The sequence below is a fragment of the Lissotriton helveticus genome, chromosome 3_1 (assembly GCF_964261635.1).
Source record: "Lissotriton helveticus chromosome 3_1, aLisHel1.1, whole genome shotgun sequence".
Taxonomy (NCBI): Eukaryota; Metazoa; Chordata; class Amphibia; order Caudata; family Salamandridae; genus Lissotriton; species Lissotriton helveticus.
In genome coordinates, this window is record NC_136061.1 from 1,039,696,114 (window position 1) to 1,039,714,602 (window position 18,489).

At 48.8% G+C, this 18,489-nt stretch overlaps 1 protein-coding gene across 5 annotated transcripts in view; it reads left to right on the forward strand.

Annotated features, from left to right (window-relative positions):
- The window catches only part of TLK1 (tousled like kinase 1), a 656,881-nt gene that overhangs the window by 546,765 nt on the left and 91,627 nt on the right, over window positions 1-18,489 (forward strand). For all 5 annotated transcript variants that reach the window (XM_078681584.1, XM_078681580.1, XM_078681585.1 and 2 more), the window contains one exon: window positions 6,509-6,644. In XM_078681584.1, the coding sequence (XP_078537710.1) occupies window positions 6,509-6,644 (136 nt within the window). The remainder of the gene's footprint in view (window positions 1-6,508; window positions 6,645-18,489) is intronic.

Consider the following 18,489-nt stretch of genomic DNA (forward strand, 5'->3'; position numbering starts at 1 on the left):
ATCGTCCTCTGTATAAAGATCTGCTACTCTTTGGCCGGTAAGGCACCTCCAGAGGGTATAAGGGCTCATTCTATAAGAGCTAAATCTTCAACCTCTGCATTGGCTAGAGGTGTTCCTGTAGAGGACATTTGTAGGGCGGCAACTTGGTCATCCCTCCACACTTTCGCGAAGCATTACTGCTTGGATTCCGAAGTGAGGAGGGACGGCCACTTTGCGCGCTCTGTCCTTCAGGTTTTACTGGTTTAGAAGAGTGGACACCCTCCTCCGGGAGTGGGGACTGCTGTGGGACTCTATTCACAAGGTGAGGAATCCACACGGCAGATGTATCTATCAGAAGAACAAGTTACTTACCTTCGGTAACGCTTTTTCTGGTAGATACGGTATCTTCCTGTGGATTCCTCACTGACCCACCCGCCTCCCCGTTGTCCGCTCTTCTATACCAGAGAATCTGTGTTGTAAATATTTTATGGTCAAGGAAAATGTTTTATTTCAAATGTTTTCTTATATTTACTTTGCACTGTGTGTTTTACCTTGGCTATTGTATACTGTGTATACTATGTATATATCTACTGTCATTGGTCCGTCCGTGTGCCTCGAAGGCACGGAAAAAAGGGCGGAACTGATGTCATCACGCCGGCATGGGCCTATTATGGGCGTCAGCGGAGTCGCGAGAGATGCCGTGCCTCTATGACGTCCAAGTCCACATCTGCGCGAAGCTACGAAAAGAATTTCCGAATGTTGCTGACGCAAGGGGGATATTCGCAAGGTGAGGAATCCACAGGCAGATACTGTATCTACCAGAAAAAGCATTACCGAAGGCAAGTATCTTGTTCGGCAGTGCACAAATGGACCATCTCCAGATGGGTTGTTTTGTGCTTAAAAGTTTGCTACTCTTAGGCAAAGAAGGAGGCTCCAGTGGGACTGCGCGCCCATTCCACCAGGGCAACTGCAGCTACCTCTGCTTTGGGACAGGGAGTCCCCTCAATGACATCTGTCAGGCAGCTACGTGGGCATCTCTGCACACGTTAACTAAACACTACTGCCTGTACAGCCAAGTCCGGAGAGACTGGTTCTTTGGCCGTTATGTTCTCCCGGACTTTCTGGTGTGAACTTGGTTTGCAGACCCACCTACGGGGTTGGTATTGCTGCGGTATCTATTCACAAGGTAAGGAATCTATAACTAATGGGCTCTTTCAGATGAACAAGTTACTTACCTTCGGTAACAATATATCTGTTAGAGACAGAGATTAGTTATAGATTTCTTACTGCCCCACACATCCTCCCCTTTCTGCAAAGTGATTTCTAGGGTTAAGGACATCCTTTCAGCCCCCTAGTTTTGTGCACCAGTGGTCAGTGTCTTGCATGGCTCTGAACTCCTGGCGTGGGAAGTAGTGTACAGAACTGACGTCCGCTCGCGAGAGCGACGTCTAAGTAGATACTGTGACATCATTACAACGCCAACGACGAACGTGAAGTCAACCAACACCACCTTTCGACGCGCAGGGGTACTGCTGACAAAAAAATTCTCTGGATCCAGTCTGAAGGTATATTGGATATACGAACGCCATGAGGTGTTTTCTTGGAAGATTGAATTTGGAGTAAGGATGTTATAGCTCTTCTCCATTTAGCTATTCTGTTGGTGAAGGAGATTAGGTTGTTAACCAAAATACCTTTATTGGGACAAATGTAGGAATAAGAGATGTGTTTCAGAGTTCAAACACAAACTACTCAAATAGAAGTTCTTGGTTGCGTTTTTAGATCATTTGGGAGGGTAGTTTATCTTGAAGGCATTGCAGCCCACCTGTGCCAGTAAGATATCTCTGGTATTACGATTATATGGTTACATGGTGACTAAAGGTACAGGGGGTTAGTGGGATGAAATACTGCTCTTGATGTTTGGATAGATCCATTAGGGACATGAACTTGCTACAGAAAAGATGGCTGATTTATTGGGAGTAGAAGCAAGAGTGTGCAGCTGTCCGGGGATGTGTAAAGGGGATAGACGAAGGAGCCTAAGGCCCGGAGATCTTTCCAAATGCAGAGGAATATTCCAATGCAACAGTGGAGACTCAGATCCCACATTCCTAAAGACCGGATCATGAATTGCTAGGAGATGGCTATCAAATGAGGCCATTGAAAGCTCTTCTGATAGAACACTCTGAACCATTGTAAGATGGCTGCCCCATTAGGGATGCAGTAAGTGTGTATCACAGTCCTTAAGCTCCCAGGCGCCTTAAGCCATATTTTGATCATGATGCTGTTGAAATGGCCACAAATTTAGGGAATGGACCTTCGTGTGGGGAACCGGGGGGGATGAAAGAACCTCCAAGATGGAGGGCCAGCCAAGCCCGGTCAGGCCACCACTGTGACCATCATGCTCCAAAAACCTAGAGAGCCGCTGAAACACTTATGCATTGCCTAAATTGCAGAGAGGAGAAGGCTCTGCGAGTCAGAGCAAGCAGATCCCGAGACTGGCAAGGTTATGTCACTGGACCACTGGGGGAGCAGCATTCACACTGTCAGGTGTATATTGGGCACTAGGAAGCGAGGAATGCAGCGGGAGAGCACCAGTGTCAGCGGCAAGCAGGGCTTGCGCTTCGCAGTCCATGGGATACACACAGAGGATCCAGGATTTTAGGGGGCAGGGGAGGCTCTGTGTCCCTTGAACAAAGACAGTTCCTGCTCTCACAACCAGTCAGCTCTGGTGGGAGCTTCGATCCTCGGCTAAGGCAGTCTCAAGGCCCAAGCCTGCCAACAACCCAGACTTTATGGACCACAGTCAGTGGATCGCAGCACTCGTAGCAGAAGAGCCCAGCTCACCTCCAATGAGTGTGACTGGACTGGAACCCAAGCTAACCCCAAGCATCAGGTTGACCCCAGAGGGGGATTTGGCAGCAGCCCTCGCATTTTGGAGCCAGCCCTCACCACTGGTCGTCTCCTTTGAGGGGTGGTGGGGGTCAGTGGCTCTCGGTGGCAAAAGGCCTCGGGCCCGAGCCTGCGCAAGAGCCTGGCCTGCAGATTCAAGAGCAGCCCATGGCCGCCGCCCTCCACTGTCACAAGGAGCCCATCTCACCGTCCGATGGAGGCGAATTGGGTCCAGGCCGCCCTCAAACCCAGGTCAACAGCGGCCCTTGCAGGAGAGAGGCCTGAACCAGCCCACCAGTCGGGTACATCTGGTCCTGTTGCATGTTGTGGAAGCACCCAGATCACCCTCTGAGATCAAGTCACCAGTAGCTATAGGATTCCCCGCCTTTGGCATCAGGACGGGCGTCAGGTGGGTTATTGACTAGGGCAGGGCTTGACAGAGGAGCACTCAGCCGGCTAAGGCGCACATCAGCTATCTTCTGGGAGTTTCCTATGCCTGCAGCAGCGACTCACAGCTCCCTGTGGGATGAAAGGTCGTCAAATAGAGTGGCTACGGGGTGTCGTGAGGTTTGGTATACCCTCAGTCCCCAGTACAAGTAGAAAATCTTCCAAAATATGCATGCAAGTAGAGACCGATTCTATCTTCTTTTCAGTTGTATAGAGTAGAGTGGTAGATTGCAGAGTAATACAGGGATATTTGCAGATGGGTAATCCTCAACCTGAAAGCATCCTAAAGGAGCTCCGGCTCGGCAGCCATCTTGGGCTGTGTGGGCTGTGGGTCTGTTACCTCCTTCACCTGCAGAAGTGAGGTATAGCTTTTACTTCCATATGCTACCACTTAGCCGCTATTGCAGCGTACATGCAGAACAGAGAACACAATTCATTGTTTAGAATCCCTACCATCAAGGCTTTTATGGGAGGATGGGATCAAATGGGTCATTCCTTTCGCGGTCTGGAAATTTAATGTCATTCTTGCCATGCTCCTGGTCCCCTCTTTTGAAACACAACACTCCTACCCTTAACAGTTTATCTCTTGGAAGGTTGCCTTCCTTGTCCCTATTACTTCCCTATGGTGTGTATACAGTCTACAGACCCTTACTTAGAGGAACCCTTTCTCCAGGCCCAATCAATCAATCAATCAATGCATTTCTAAAGCGCGCTACATACCCGAGAGGGTGGTGTTGGGTTTGGTGGGGGCTGCTACTGATCGAAGACAGAGTTGTCTTCAGGACCAATCCCATGTTCCTCCAAAAAGTGGTATCCCTATTGCATCTCACTTAAGCTCTAGAGACTCAGTAGCAGAAAGGGCTCTTCCCACGCTTGATGTAATATGAGCCCTCATGCACTTCATTGACTGGATCAAACCTTTCCGCAAGACGGAACAACTTCAAATTTCATAATCTAGACCTCACAAAGGCCATCCTTTGTCAAAGGCAGGTATAGCCAGGTGGATTGTCCAGTGCATCCACGCCACCTATCTCAAAGCCAAGAGAACACTGCCTGCCCAGCCTAGGTTGCATTCCACCAGTAAGAAAGGGGCTACAGCTGCTTACCTTGGTAACATAACCATAGCTGACATTTGTAAAGCAGCTACGTTGTCCACTCCACACAAATTTACTAAGCACTACTGTATGGATACCCTAACTCGCCAACAAGCTAAAATTAAACAGACTGTATTAAAGACTTTGCTTCAAACATCTGACCAGTCAATGGGTTGACTGCTTTATAATTTGTGCAGCGCATGTGTATATACAGCCACACGTGCTATTAACAGAAATTTGTACTAACCCTGTTAGGATCTGTTCATCGTGAGTAGTGCTGTAAATTCATATGCACTCATCCATGTAATCAGGAGAAAGTGGTTGCTTCTTTCATTTACATATTTAACAGGTTATACTCATTTTCATGGATGGCCATCAATCTGTCCTACCTACTGCTCAAATACACGCACTTGCTGTGTGAAAAACAGTGTAACCATGGAGCCAATGCAAACGTCCGTGCCCTACAGTAGGTGGCAGGAGTATTCAGAGCATGTGAATCTACAGCACTACATGCGTCGAACACATGCTTACAAGATGAGTAACATTTTCCACACTTAATATGACGACAGGAACCAACGTGCAACTTCTAACTTTCCGAACTCTCACACAATCACAGAAGACCCAATGTCACCAAGGAGGACATTTTGGGATTCCACCACAAGTGAAATCACAACCTAGATCAGTGGTTCTTAGTCTGTGGTCAGTAGACTCCTGGGTATCTTTGAAGCCTACTCAGGGAGTCCGTGACTGCTTGGAAAACTAAAAAAGTATTAACAGATTAATAAAGTGTATAGAAATAAAGAAGCAAAATGTACTATTGAAAATTTTAAAATGTTCTGTAAATGCAAAAGAATTTAAAATTGGAGGTTTAAAAATGTATTTAGTATTCTCAGATTGGTACGTGAGAGCAGTGCAAGTGCATCAAGCAGAATATAGTATGGACAATGAGGGACCTCAATTGAATTTATTAAAGCTCAAAACTTCTTATTGAAATTAAAATGTTTTTTAATTTACTAGTTTTTGAATTATATAAAATATTTAATAATTTGTGTTTATTTAATGAATGCATGATTCTGTACTTTTTGTATATTATTTTGCAGGTAAATTATCAACAATGCTTAGGCTGGATGTCCCTGGATTCCAGTAATGATTCAGTGCGAATCTCCAGGTTTTAATAATGATTAAGTGGGGGTCCACAGAAGTCAAAAGATTACGAACTGCTGACCTAGACCATACAGTTTGGCCTTATAATTCAAAAGCACGATTTGTGAACATTTCCCCATGTGGCAAACACAGACTCACTCTTGACTCCTGTGGTTGCCCCATGGTGATTACCTCTTTCTGGTTTTTAATTTTTTAATTAGGGGTGCGCACCATGCTTTCTGCTCTCCTTCCCCACCTGCTGACAAGCGTTTTACTACCTACAACTGTAGTGCTGTTTTATTAGGCGCTGCAGTACAGGCGGCAAAATGTCAGTCTGAATACCCAAAAGCTTGTCTCATTTGGCGTTCTTACCTTAAAGTATGTATGAATGGATACGTTAGGGCAAGTATTATTAATTGGATGTATACAAGTCTACATCCTCTAGTGAGGCCTGGCAATGTGGGGTCCTATAGTTTGGGAGTCCTGAAAGAAAAGCAGTCTACTAAAGATAGGATATGTTGATGCAGAAATAGCAAACTGTTGTTTTTGGGTCTAAAACTACGTGATAGGACCTTGAGTTAATTATTTAATTATGTCTGATCACACAATGGCCTTGATGCTGGCCAAAATGATAGCTCTAAACTGAATGAGCTAGTGCTTCAAATGCAGTGAATAAATGTCTGCTGCTAAATGTTGCAAACTTTCATTAAAATGAGTGCCATCTTGAGAGAGTGTCTGCTGTATGGGGATTCAGGTGATGGTACCAAGAGATTACTCTATCAGCAGAGGTTATGTGATGTATATGAGGGATCTCGGCATGGTAGGCATTATTTTCATGACTATGAACTATCTGTCATAAAAAAATTAATATAAAAGTAAGAATATCGTGACATTGTAGAGCACAAAATAATCGTGTCCAGGTTTGTTTCCTATTTTTAACTGCAACTTTATTTCCTTAGGCAATATTCTTTTGGTAGATGGAACAGCATGTGGCGAAATAAAAATCACAGATTTTGGCCTGTCAAAAATCATGGACGATGATAGTTATGGTGTTGATGGAATGGATCTGACATCCCAAGGCGCAGGAACATATTGGTAATTTTAATATATTCTTTTTCAAATCAAAGCTGATGAGCTGAATAAGTTGCGTCTTAATTTGAGAACTGAATTTATTTTCTTTGACATTCATATACTTAAAAAATGTATTCTTTCCACGGCTTTGGAAATCCTAGGATCAGACTGGAGATTAGTGACCACTTTTATGCTACATAAATTTACAACACTCTCAATGAAAAATGGAATTCCCTTCTAGATATGCAGACTGAGGATGGGGAATTATCATTGGCAGTAAATAACCTCAATGATTGGAGTTAAAAAGATAAAGTTAACCTTTTGAAAAATGACTGTGATGGTAGTGGACTCCTCCATCCTCTTCCCAAAACACCATCCAAAGCTGGATTAATAGTCAACCGTAGATGCTGGAGAAGTAACCACTTGGATTGTGGGATGGTTCATCTCTTGTGTGTAAGGCAGCAAGCAGAAAAATGCCCTACAGAAAATAGCAGAGGTGGTCAAGCAAATAATGGCAGGTGAACCTACCCTGCTGTTCAGTGACACATGGGGCGTTTCAATGTTGGATAGACATAATTTGAAGTTGCTTATGATTGCTGTATTAATTATTAGGCCCATTATGGGCACTGATTAGAAGAAATGGCACAAATGCAGGTTTAAGAGAAAGTCATCTCTAGGATACCTTGCCTACAAAAATAATCTGCAAAAGCTTGGCGGCCTTTCCTAGATGATTTGAGTGCAACAAAAAAGGAAAGGTCACTAGCTGAGCACTAGTATTGAACAATTATTCGCTACTCGTACTCAAACATCACTGTAGGAAGCTGGCTCTCTATACACTATACCAAAAAGATGTATAGTGTGCAGAGAGTCCAGGGGATCCCCAGAGTCTTTACAGAGGCTGAAGTAGATAATACTAATGCTCTCTTTTGTGGTAGTGTGGGCGAGCAGTTAGGCTTGTCAGAGGGCATTGATCAGCATCTTTTGTACACACAGTGGCAATAAATGACACACTCAATGAATAAATCCGAGACCAATTCATACAAATACCTGGTTATATTTATTTTTCAGAACTACAGAACTTTGTCTTTGGTAAATACTTTTTGCAATAGAGATACTTTTCAATATCAAAAGTGGACACTTGGTGAAATGTTCAGACTTTGCAATGGTAACCTTTGGGAGGAAAAAAACATTTAGCATACCGATAGGTAACATCAACATACAAGACCGGTCTTAGGGAGTTAAGATCAGTATTGGCAAGGTTCCGTTCAGACCCCACAGTACACCACCAGCGGCACAGGGGTGGTCGGGTGCAAATACGGTATAGGGAGCCCAATACAACTCCATGAAGAATGGGCAATCTAACAGGGGCTGCTCACTGGTAAGTAGCAGCTGCTTGTGGGGCAAGTCTCAGAGGCTTGAAGCAAGCACGGGGCAGGGTCCAAAGCAGCACCAACACTACACCACCAGCGGCCCGGTTGACAGCAGGGTGTAGTGTGCCAACACAGCATTGTGTGCCCAATGAAAAGCAATAGAAAAAGGCCAAATCAGAAAAGGGCTGCAAGTTTGGGCCCACGATGGATTCTGGCCTGCATGCTTCCGGACACTGGCCTCCGCTCTCCACCTGGCCCGCCTATTTAGGTATCGGCATCCGTGGTGGACAGAAGGACGGCAGAAGTCCTTGACCTTCAGCTACTTTCAGCAAAGATCAAAATAAACATCCGCACAGATGTCCTGTAGTCAGGGCAGATCTCCTCAGAGCTGTTCCTCCATTTCACTAAATCCGAATTCCTTCCCAACTACTCTCCAGACACCGTCCAAAAGCATGGAGACCTTTGGGGGAAAAAGCTGATCTCCTGTGCCAGCCTTGCCCTCAGATCCGTGAGATCAGCTATCCTCCTGGGGCACCACAAGCATATTGTGGGACATGTGAGTGACATCTTGCCGTGATCCTTGATGACCTCCGAGCCAATCTTCAGCAGATGATGATACAAGATGGCCAATGTGCTGCAAAGTATGCTATTAAGTGAGGCCTAGACTCTCCTGACTGCTTCATTTGGCTAGTTGGTACCACTTTGGTGCTTAGATATGTCATGTGCCAGATCCACAGGTTTCTTTAGTGATGTCCAAGCATTGCTTAAGGGCATGACATTTGATGGCCCCATCTCTTGAAAAATAAGGTAGATGCTGCTCTGGAGAGCATTAAAGATAGTAAGGCTATATCACTCTCCCCGGGCTTCCAGCACCCATGCAGCAATTTCCAAGAAAGGCAATGTCAAATTCTGCATCAACAACCTCCCAAATTATTCGAGTTCGAGGTCTGGGATCGTGCAGAAAGCATCCTGGTTCTCTGGGCCAATGCAATAACCCATTCCTTGGCGCATTGAAACCACTTCAGTTTGCCTCTGGAAGCACATGGTCACCCTTTTGGAGGAAAGATACTTTTTTTCCCTCCATTCTACGGAAGTAAGTTCAATCCTTCATTGACGAGGGAGCCATAGACGGCATACCGGCATCAGAAATTTTTACTGGTAGCTACTCCTGTTATTTTCTAGTTCCGAAAAAGAACAGAGGGCTTCTGGGGAATACATCTGTGTGTGGATTCCTCACCTTTTGAGTTACCCCAATGCGCAGCATTTCACAGAAACTTTTCTCCTCAGCTCTCCCATGTTGGTGAGGACTTCACAATGGAACGTCTCCGCATACGACTCCGCGTGACGTCATCGGAGCCATAAGAAGACCTGATCTGCGTGCTGATGTCCGTTTCCTTTTTTCCGCACCGTCGACTCGTAATGGTTTTTCCCCAAGGCTCTCCATTTCTGGGAGTTTCTATGTTGAGGATTGTTGTGACTTTGTAGCATCAAGGATGGCTACTCAAAGAAAATCTGGTTTCAAGCCATGCAGGAAATGTGGGGGCCAATTGTCTATCACTGACTCCCATGAAGACTGTTTATGGTGTCTTTCATCGGACCACGACGTTGAGGAGTGCTCTTCATGCAGGCGCATGACTCTCAAAGCGCTGAAGGAGAGGGAGGCCAAATTATTCATGGCCAAGAAGCAGAAAAGGGGTTGAAGAAGATAGAGGTCCCTTTCCAAGTCACCGACTACACATACTTCGAGGTCGTTGAAGAAGCACGAGAAAAAGCAACGCCATGGGTCTCTGTGTCATTCGTCAAAGGTTGCTACTCTAAAGTCTGTGTCCCCAGGTCCCAGGCGTCATCGAAAAGATGAGGTCTCTCCTTCTCCTGACAGGACTCCATCCTCGTCTCCAGCTCTGGGAGCCATTACTCCAACGGCTCAGAGAGAAGCAATGCCTCCACAGTTGCCAAAGCCAACCACTCCATCTGTGGCTCCAGGGTCTCCGGCGCCACAGCCGGAACCAAATGTGCTGCCGTCTCGAGTGGCTTGAGAGCCTGCAGTGCCAGATCCGGTATATCCTACCTTCCCGACTGCGGGTACGGATCTGTTGCATTTTTTAAATGCGATGTTTGTCTTGTCCGCCAGAGCGGCAAACCGTACTGGTGTGCCTGTTGGCCCCATGGGTCCACTGGCATTTCCCCCTGGAGGTTTGCCACCTCGTTTCCTTCAGGCACCTATTATGCCGATGGCTCCAGGGAGTTTCCCTCTTGGGGCGCCAAGATTTTCTACGCCAGTACAATCTCTTGAGGGGCAAGCGCCACTGGATGGAAATTCCCCAGTGCCGTCTAGTTCTGAACTGGCGCCAACTCAACCTTAACTGGAATCCACTACTGTTCCAGTAGACCTCGCTTCAACGCCGATCCCGAAGTCACCGACGCCGCATCTGGCACCATCGTTGCCTATTTCTAGGATGAGGTTTCAGAGAGAGGTACAGAGATTATAAGAAGAGGAAGAATACCAGAAAGAGCATGGAGAAGCTGAGGAAGGGGAGATTGTGGATCCTGATCCGGATCTGGATTTTGAAGGTTTGCAGGAGGTTAGCAGCCTGAATTCCTCTCCTGAATGGGAGCGCTCATCTCCATTAGGTCTCCCGATGCAGGAGGTGGCCACTTATCACGCTTTGATCAAGAAGGTAGTGGATCTACTGGAATTTCCCCTCCCCACAGCGGAATTAAAAACTAATATTTTAACGGAGGGGCTCCATTCTCCTTCCTCTATCTCAGAGCCTCTACTTCCTTCTAACAATGCTTTTGCAGAGTGTGAGAAGTTGGCCTGATATGCAGTGTTCACTATTCTAGTGATCACTACGTATCAGTCCAAACTACCCTTATTGATGATTGGTTGTAAGTCAACCTGATAGACCAGCTATCCTAGTAGCATGGACAAGAGCAGTCTTTAGGCTAAACTCTAGAGGGCGTGTTAAGCCAGCTGTTTTACCATCACATTTACCCCTTGAACACCAAGTGAAAGGACACCACACAAGTTATGAAAATAAAGTATATTTATTTATAACAGTACTACCATGAACTCTTTGAGTCAGGGAGCTAAGCACAATACAAAACTCTTAAAGAAATACTGAAAGTCGCACAATTTACACAAATGCCCGAGGGGCACGAAAAACCATATACTACAAAAGTGGAATGCGAAATTACTAGCAGGTAAGTACTACTCTCAGAGACTTTAGAAACGCTGGGCCTACAATGCTGAACCCTTGGATTAGAAGCAGGAGGCCTAGGGACGTCGTGTGCAGAGTGGAAACTCTCACGCGTAATGCGGGACAAAGTCTATGGATACTAGTAAATGCAAAAGTTAGTGTTCTCGGGCGAACCCGACTAGGTAGGTCAAAAACGAAAGTGGATCTAGACACTTAGAGAGTGGGTCTACGCTGGAGCACCGTGGTACTCGGTTTACCTAGCCCAGGGGCTGCGGCTGCATAGGGTTCAAGTGTCGTCTGGAAACCTCGTTGACGAACCAGGAGCCTGAAGTAAGAGTTGCTGGCAGGCGACCAGTGAAGATGTTCCGGGCTGATCCAAGGACTGGATCAGTTGAAGAAGAGTACCTGTAAGCAGAGGGGACCAAGTTCTGAATCACTAGCCAGTGATTAGGTGGGCACCAGGATGGCACCGGACGAGGTCACTCAGCCAGGCGAAGAGGTGACACTGGATTCTGCTGCTGCACGGACCAGGGCGCTGATGTCGACCAGGCTGGAGGTCTGCGAGCTGTCCCACGTCGGATGTCTGCTGCTGGCGATGCTGGATCCGTTGAAGGAGGCAACAAGCCTTGGCTAAGGCAAGCCCACGTGGCAACACAAAATGGCGTCTGGAGTGGACCAGGAGGGTCCGAGGAAGTTCCCCTTCAAGAGGAGACAAGGGCCAGTCTAGTGGAGCTAGACCAGCGGTGAAACAAACGTAGGACGTCGTCTGGAGGGTCAATAGCCACCGGGCAAGTGACCGGACAACGTGGCAAGCAACACAGAAGCAAAAGGGCCCCACGCAGATCTGGTGGATGCTGGGGGGCTGGACTTCGGTGCTCGTGCTGCTTGGGGTTGGGGCTTCTCTTACCCCAGTGCACCCACTCGAGGGTCCCTCGGTGGTCGTGCTGGTTCAGTGTCGTGCTGGTTCTGATGGTCGCCGGGTCCTCTGGTCTCGTCGCACCCACGGTTCTCAGCTGTGCTGTAGAGGCAGGTTGAGGTCAGAGAGGGCAGGGAGTCCGGGTCTCGTCGTGCTGGTCAGTCTGGTTCCGGAGGAAGGACGTCTTAGCAAACCGCACGATACTTAGTTGGTGCCTGCTGCTGCAGGGTGACTACTCCTTAGTCACAAGGGAGAAATCTTGAGTAGAAGTCTTGAGTTCCTTTCGTAGAAAGTAGTTTCAGGATTCAAAGATGATCTGATTTGGAAGGGGGCCTGCTCCTACCTTTATCCTGAGAAAAGGGGCTGGCACGCGACTAAGTCCTGCCCTATGGGTGGGACTAGGAGGGGGGTGGTTACACCCCTCTCCTTTGTCCGGTCTCTCCCCAGCTCAGGGGCTGGTGTGCCCCAGGAACTGGTTTGAGCCGGCATATGCACAGTGAGCACCGGGGTGCCACTTGCAGTCACCTTCCTCTATAGCCCTGCCTACCTGAGATACACATAACCCTGTCTGGGATGGTGCTAGCACCGCCCCTGGCAGGAAACCCTTTGTTCAAGCCTCCCGCGCTGGAAGGACTCCCAGCAGCAGGAGGGCAGACTTGTGTCTCGGTGGCAGCATCCATTTTGTGGAGCTGAGGCTATGTTTAACTTTAACCGGGGTTACAGGCTACCAACATGTCTTCTCCCTCTAGAGGGGTGGAATGCTACGCCCGTCGCCAGAACTGGCGAGGGGGTAGTATTCCAAAGCATATGACACCTTACACGACATGTTTAGATAATGTCAGACCAAAGTTACCATAACCGCGAGGATTATAAGGCACTTAAGAGTATATGGTCTGACGCTATCATGGAAACGGCTAAGGGATAGATCCCGAAAGCCGCAGACAGGCTCAGCTCATGCCAGAGCACCATCTCACACGATTCCAAGCACTCTGCCTTCAGGATTGTTAAGGCCTGCCATAGGAGTGACTGATAGGAGATCTGTGTGCCCATTTTCAGTTTAGATATAGGTATACTATATCTAGAGCAGGGGTGATTACACCTCCTTGCCCCCAGCTGTCAAGCAGCCTGTTGTCTGTTTTAGTTAGTCAGCCCAGGGGTGGCATAATACATGCTGCAGCCCCTGGGAGACTTCTGGGTGCACCTCTGCCCTGGGTACAGGGACTTGGAGAGGGCCCAGTGCCAATTCAGTACCTGGGTACAATTTGGAATAGAGAGAACAGCTAGGCTGTGGGTCTGATTAGCAGGCCCACAGCCAGGGAAAGTCGTAAACCAGTGAAGCAAAAAGCAAAAATCTGGGTGATCATAGGATTGCAGACCCTACTCTCCTACACAGAGCATATTTCTGATGTCTGAAAAAAGTCGATGTCTGCTCCAACGGTGTCCTGGACTATGGCAAGGAGGTACAAGGTGGCTCTGGGGATCCTGCTTTTCTGTTTCACCCATCTCTCCCCGGAAAGCTTTGTCATCCAAGCTTCGTGCTCCTCAAGGCAGTCTGCAGGTTGCTTCCCATTTACACCTGCAGATAGGGAGTCTAAATACATGAAGCAAGCTGCGAAGAAGAGGCCAGGCAGTGTGGCCCTCAAGCCTTTTTTTTTGGGTCGCTACATCCACGCTCTTATGGACTCTGCCAGGGAGGTGGTCCCAAAACTGCCTGAGGAAGTTTAAGGGCATTTCTCTGAGGTACCGACGGATGCCCAAGCTGCCACCTACCAGGTCATACAGTCTGTTCTGGAAACTGCCGATTCAGTTGCCAGGACGATGGTATTGTCTGTGGCTACTAGGAGGCACACTTGGTTGCTAGGTTCAGGGTTCTCTCCTGATGGCCAAGCCACTCTGTTGGATCCTGTTGGATCTGCCATTTGATGGATCTCACCTGTTAGGGGCCAAAGCGGACTTGGCACTGCAGCACTTTAAAGTCAGTAGAGCCACAGAAGGTCTTTGGGACTTCAATCTCAGCCCAGGGGCTTCAGACAATATCGCAAGTTTTGTGGCTTTGAGAGGAACTTGCCCTTTTGTACCAGACAGCAGCCGTAGCAACAGTAGGCAAATCCCTTGACAGATCTTACAGGGGAAAGGACAGAGGTCATGTGCGAGGTGCAGCACAACAGCAAGTTTCCTCCTCCTCCGCCCCTCCAGCTGGTGCCGCTGGGAAACAATTCTAGGTCCACCATCCTAGAGCATGCTTGTCCCCTGGGAGAACGGGTGTCCCATTTTCTACAACATTGGAAGTCTATTACTACAGATCTCTGGGTGTTGAACATCATAGAGAATGGGTACGCCCTACACTTCCTGGAGTTTCCCCTTCCTTTCCCTCACTGTCGGGGTTTGTGCTTCTCCAGCAGGAGCTTCAGTCATTACTGCAAAAAGGTGCAATCGGGGGGGTGGCCAGGCAAGTTGGCCGGGTAGACGTGCTTTACCTCGGCTCCCAGTCCGCGCCGCATTCCAGAGCGCTTAAGTTCATCTATATGTCTCCAATTCGTGCCCCCTCAAGACCCTGAGGTGAAGCGGATCCCGTGTTGAGGGAAAGGGCGCCCCGTGGAGCTGATCTGACCCCCTGGGGAGCTGGTTCGAGATCCAGGAGAAGCTGCAAAGGGGTCCTACAAAATGGCGACTGCCATTAAATGTAAAAGATGTTGTGAGTAGCGTCGACTACCCACCAATCTGTGCGCTCAGTAAACGTTGAAACACTGAGGTTTCTTCAACCAAATAAAGTTTATTCATAAAGAATCTCGTAGTTTTTCAAAAATCAATTCTTATTTGAAAGATTTCAATGATTAATTTCGTCTGTTCATAATAACCATCTTATGATGCAAATTGCGACATGATTGAAATTATTCACATCCACCCAATGCATTTCGGGTCGTAAGGATAGGACCCTTCGTCAGGGGTCTGAAAATAAGGGTCAAAACAGGACCAAATTAGTTACTCCACTAGGATGATACATTTCTTAAAAAACTGAATTGCTCGATCATCATGCGGTTATCTGTGGGTTGCGTGCTGGGTAGGGAACTTGTGGGGAATAGGACTCCAGTGTATTGGCTATACAACGTGACGTGCCTAAAACTTGTGCGCTGTGTCCATGCTGACAATGGAAGCCCACTGCCCAGTGGTGAACGAGAACAGTGCAAGAGAAATAACCAAATACAACCTATCACCCAAACGTGAGGATACTTGAGCGTTGAAAAATTGGAATGGAAACGAATAAACACAAACACTCACGTTAGTGCCGCAACGAGCCGGATCTTCGAAATTCTCGAGTAATTAACGCGCGAATGCGTCGCGCTATGATTTGTGCGAGGTTAGTCACATGTGCCGTACTAGTGGACCAATAGGAAAGACGGTGTCTCAGTGAACCCTCACCATGTGACCGAGTACATCGGCTTCAAAACACGGAAGTGTGATCTAGTATCCTGTGTTAATTGTGTGATATAGTGACAACGAGCAATAAAATGAAGTGAAATAAAATAAAATAAATGCCTGAGAGGAGCCCGCTAATTACTGCAAGTGAGACACCAGCGCTCCCCCATTGTGGCCGGTCAGGAGCTGGGGAGCCCACCCCCTCCCTGGCAGAGTGTGCCGACTGAGGTGAGCTGCGCTGGTGATAGCTGGGGTCCGGGACCTCGATCTGAAGCACCACGAAATGGTGGCTGCGCTGCGGTGGGAGGATACTGAGCAACCGGTGTCCTCTCCCCTCCCAGCGCAAGCAATGCAGGGGCACCAGTCTAATTATGCCGACCCCCGCAGCTGAGGCACGAAGAACACTGCTGGCCATAGCGCGAGGGGAGCTGCTCGACGCCCAGAGCCACGTTGCCGGGTGACAGCAGAATACAAAGCGGGAAGCGGGCCCGCACTGAACGTCGAGCGCGGGCAGTCTAATGGTGCTGGGTGGCCCACCCTATGAAGGAAATACATGGAGCCCTGACGGTGCGAGCCACATTTGCCCACCAGCAACAGTCGAAGATTATGCCTGACTTGCCTGACCAGTGCCACACCGTCCGTTTGATTAGAGGAGAGCGCTCCAGAGGCAGCCCCCCCCACCCCAGAGGCAGCCCCCCCCACCCCACCCCCCAGGGCAGGTTTCCCTGTCTGGAGGCAGCAGCGCTGAAGTGAGGAGAGCGAGATCTGGTGCCCCCTGCGCGTCTGCCACATCTCAAGCACATTGAGGTGCCACAACCACCCTGCTGTACTGACCCCCCCCCCCAGTCCCCACCCCCCATAAGCTACTGACGCCGACTTGCTAACACTGATTGCTGGGGGACTAGGGGGTGTGAACGCCATCAAGAAGCTACGTTTGCTCAGCACGAGGGAGGAGGCAGCGATCACCCTTAGCAACCAGCGCGGAACGCACAGACACCTGGGGGTCTCTGGGGAAGCACTTATGCCACAAAAAGAAGAAGACAACCAGGGTCTCCAGCTTCTTTCCTCCCGTCGAAAAATGTCAACCGCCGCTGCAGGGGGCATCCACGGACACCATGGCATTCACGAGAGACGATCTGATGGCGTCTCTACGAGTTTAGGACCGAACTGCGTGCAGGGCTTAATCAAGACATCAAAGCATCCATTGAGCAACTCAAAGCGGACTTGACCACGCAGGTGGCCAAACTTCAACAAGATGTAGATTCGGTGGGCACAAGAGTGCTTGGCTTGGAAAGCCACACCCAGGACCTAGATAAACAGACCACGGACACGTGGGCACAGGTGCACGATCTCCAGAAGCAACTACAGCTCGCACTGCTGAAGTCGGAAGACTTCGAAAATAGGGCCCAGAGAGACAACATTCGGATCCGAGACCTGGAGGAGGGGGGGAGGACATGGAGGCCTTCGTTGAGGGCCTTTTCGCAGAGATCCTCAGCCCACGGCAGCTCAATATTAAGTTGGAGCGAGCTCACCGGGTAGAGGATCAACCTACTGGAGACTGACACGAGACGTCCTTGGGAAGTTTTACTCCTTCAAGGTAAAGAAAGCCGTCCTGGGAAAAAGTGTGACCTCTGCTTCCAGGGATTTCATTGTAGCATGTACCAAGATCTGGCTCCTGCGACGCTAGCGAGGAGACAACAATGCTGGCTTATCACCACGAAGCTGCGCGATAACCGCATCAAATGCAGGTGGACATACCCGTTCAGACTGAGTTTTGAGTACAACAATAAGCTGCGCCATGCCACGGACCTCGAGGAGGGCCTGCGGATGTTTGGCCTCACCTTTGGAGATGCCGGGGGCTCGCAGATCTCGCCGGAGGGGTTGGGGGGGGGAGCGAGAGAGACCGAGAACCATGCAGTGGAGCACAAGCCTGCAGGGAGGACATAAATGAAAGGCACTGCCGCTGGAATCTGCACATGAAATGCCAACGACCCCTGGAGCAGTAGACGGCATAGACTGGGTCTCCTCAATAGATTAATGAAACCTCAGGGGATATTATGCGGGCCGGGTCTGCCTTACACAGTGGAACACTCTCAAGTATGCAACCCACGGACTATCATCTCAGGATGGAGTGATTTTGTGTTCAGCTGGAGCACCATGGCCTGGACAGCTCGCCTCTTGGAGAACATTAGCTGAAGGCCTGATCACCTGACACAGCCGCACGCCCGCAACTGAGCACCACACGATGGAGAACGTTTCTGTAAAGTCGGGAGGGGCGTGGACGGGACTCCGGTCGAGTCACCCTCCAACATGCCCGGTTGTGGGGTGACCCACACAGTTGATGTTCCAATCTGGTACCACTGGATAATGGTATTGTGGGGTTATATTTTCAGGTTTTTCGGTGGGGGGGGGGCGTGGTGGTGGCTTGTTGGGAACAGTGTATCAGTGCACATTTTTACCTGTGGGGACCCTATGGGGGGGGGGGGGTGAGCGTACGGCTGTTCTCCTAGCCAGAGTTCATAGGCCGGTTACAACATTTGAGGCCTCAGCAGGCAGAGGAAGGGGAGAGAGACCTGACGTACAACCATGGTGATCTCCATAGTATCATAGAATGTTAAAAGTCTAAATTCTCCTCTCAAATGGCAAAACATCTGGAAATATCTTACCGATCACCGCTTTGAAATAGTGACTCTTCAGGAGACGCACTTAAAAAGAGAAGAGGAGCTGAACTGCGCCACAAACAATACCCCCTTATTTATCGCTCCTCCAACTACTATGCATCATGGGGTCGCATCACTCTGCCATAGCGCCTCTAAGTTTCAGCCGGTGGCCGTTAAGTCTGACAAGGACGGCTGGATGGTCATGGTAAAGGGTACACTCAGAGGCAGAATGTGCACTTGTATTGCAGCTTACGCACCTAATGTGGGTCAACCCACGTTTCTCACCACACTTTTAGAGCAGATTGG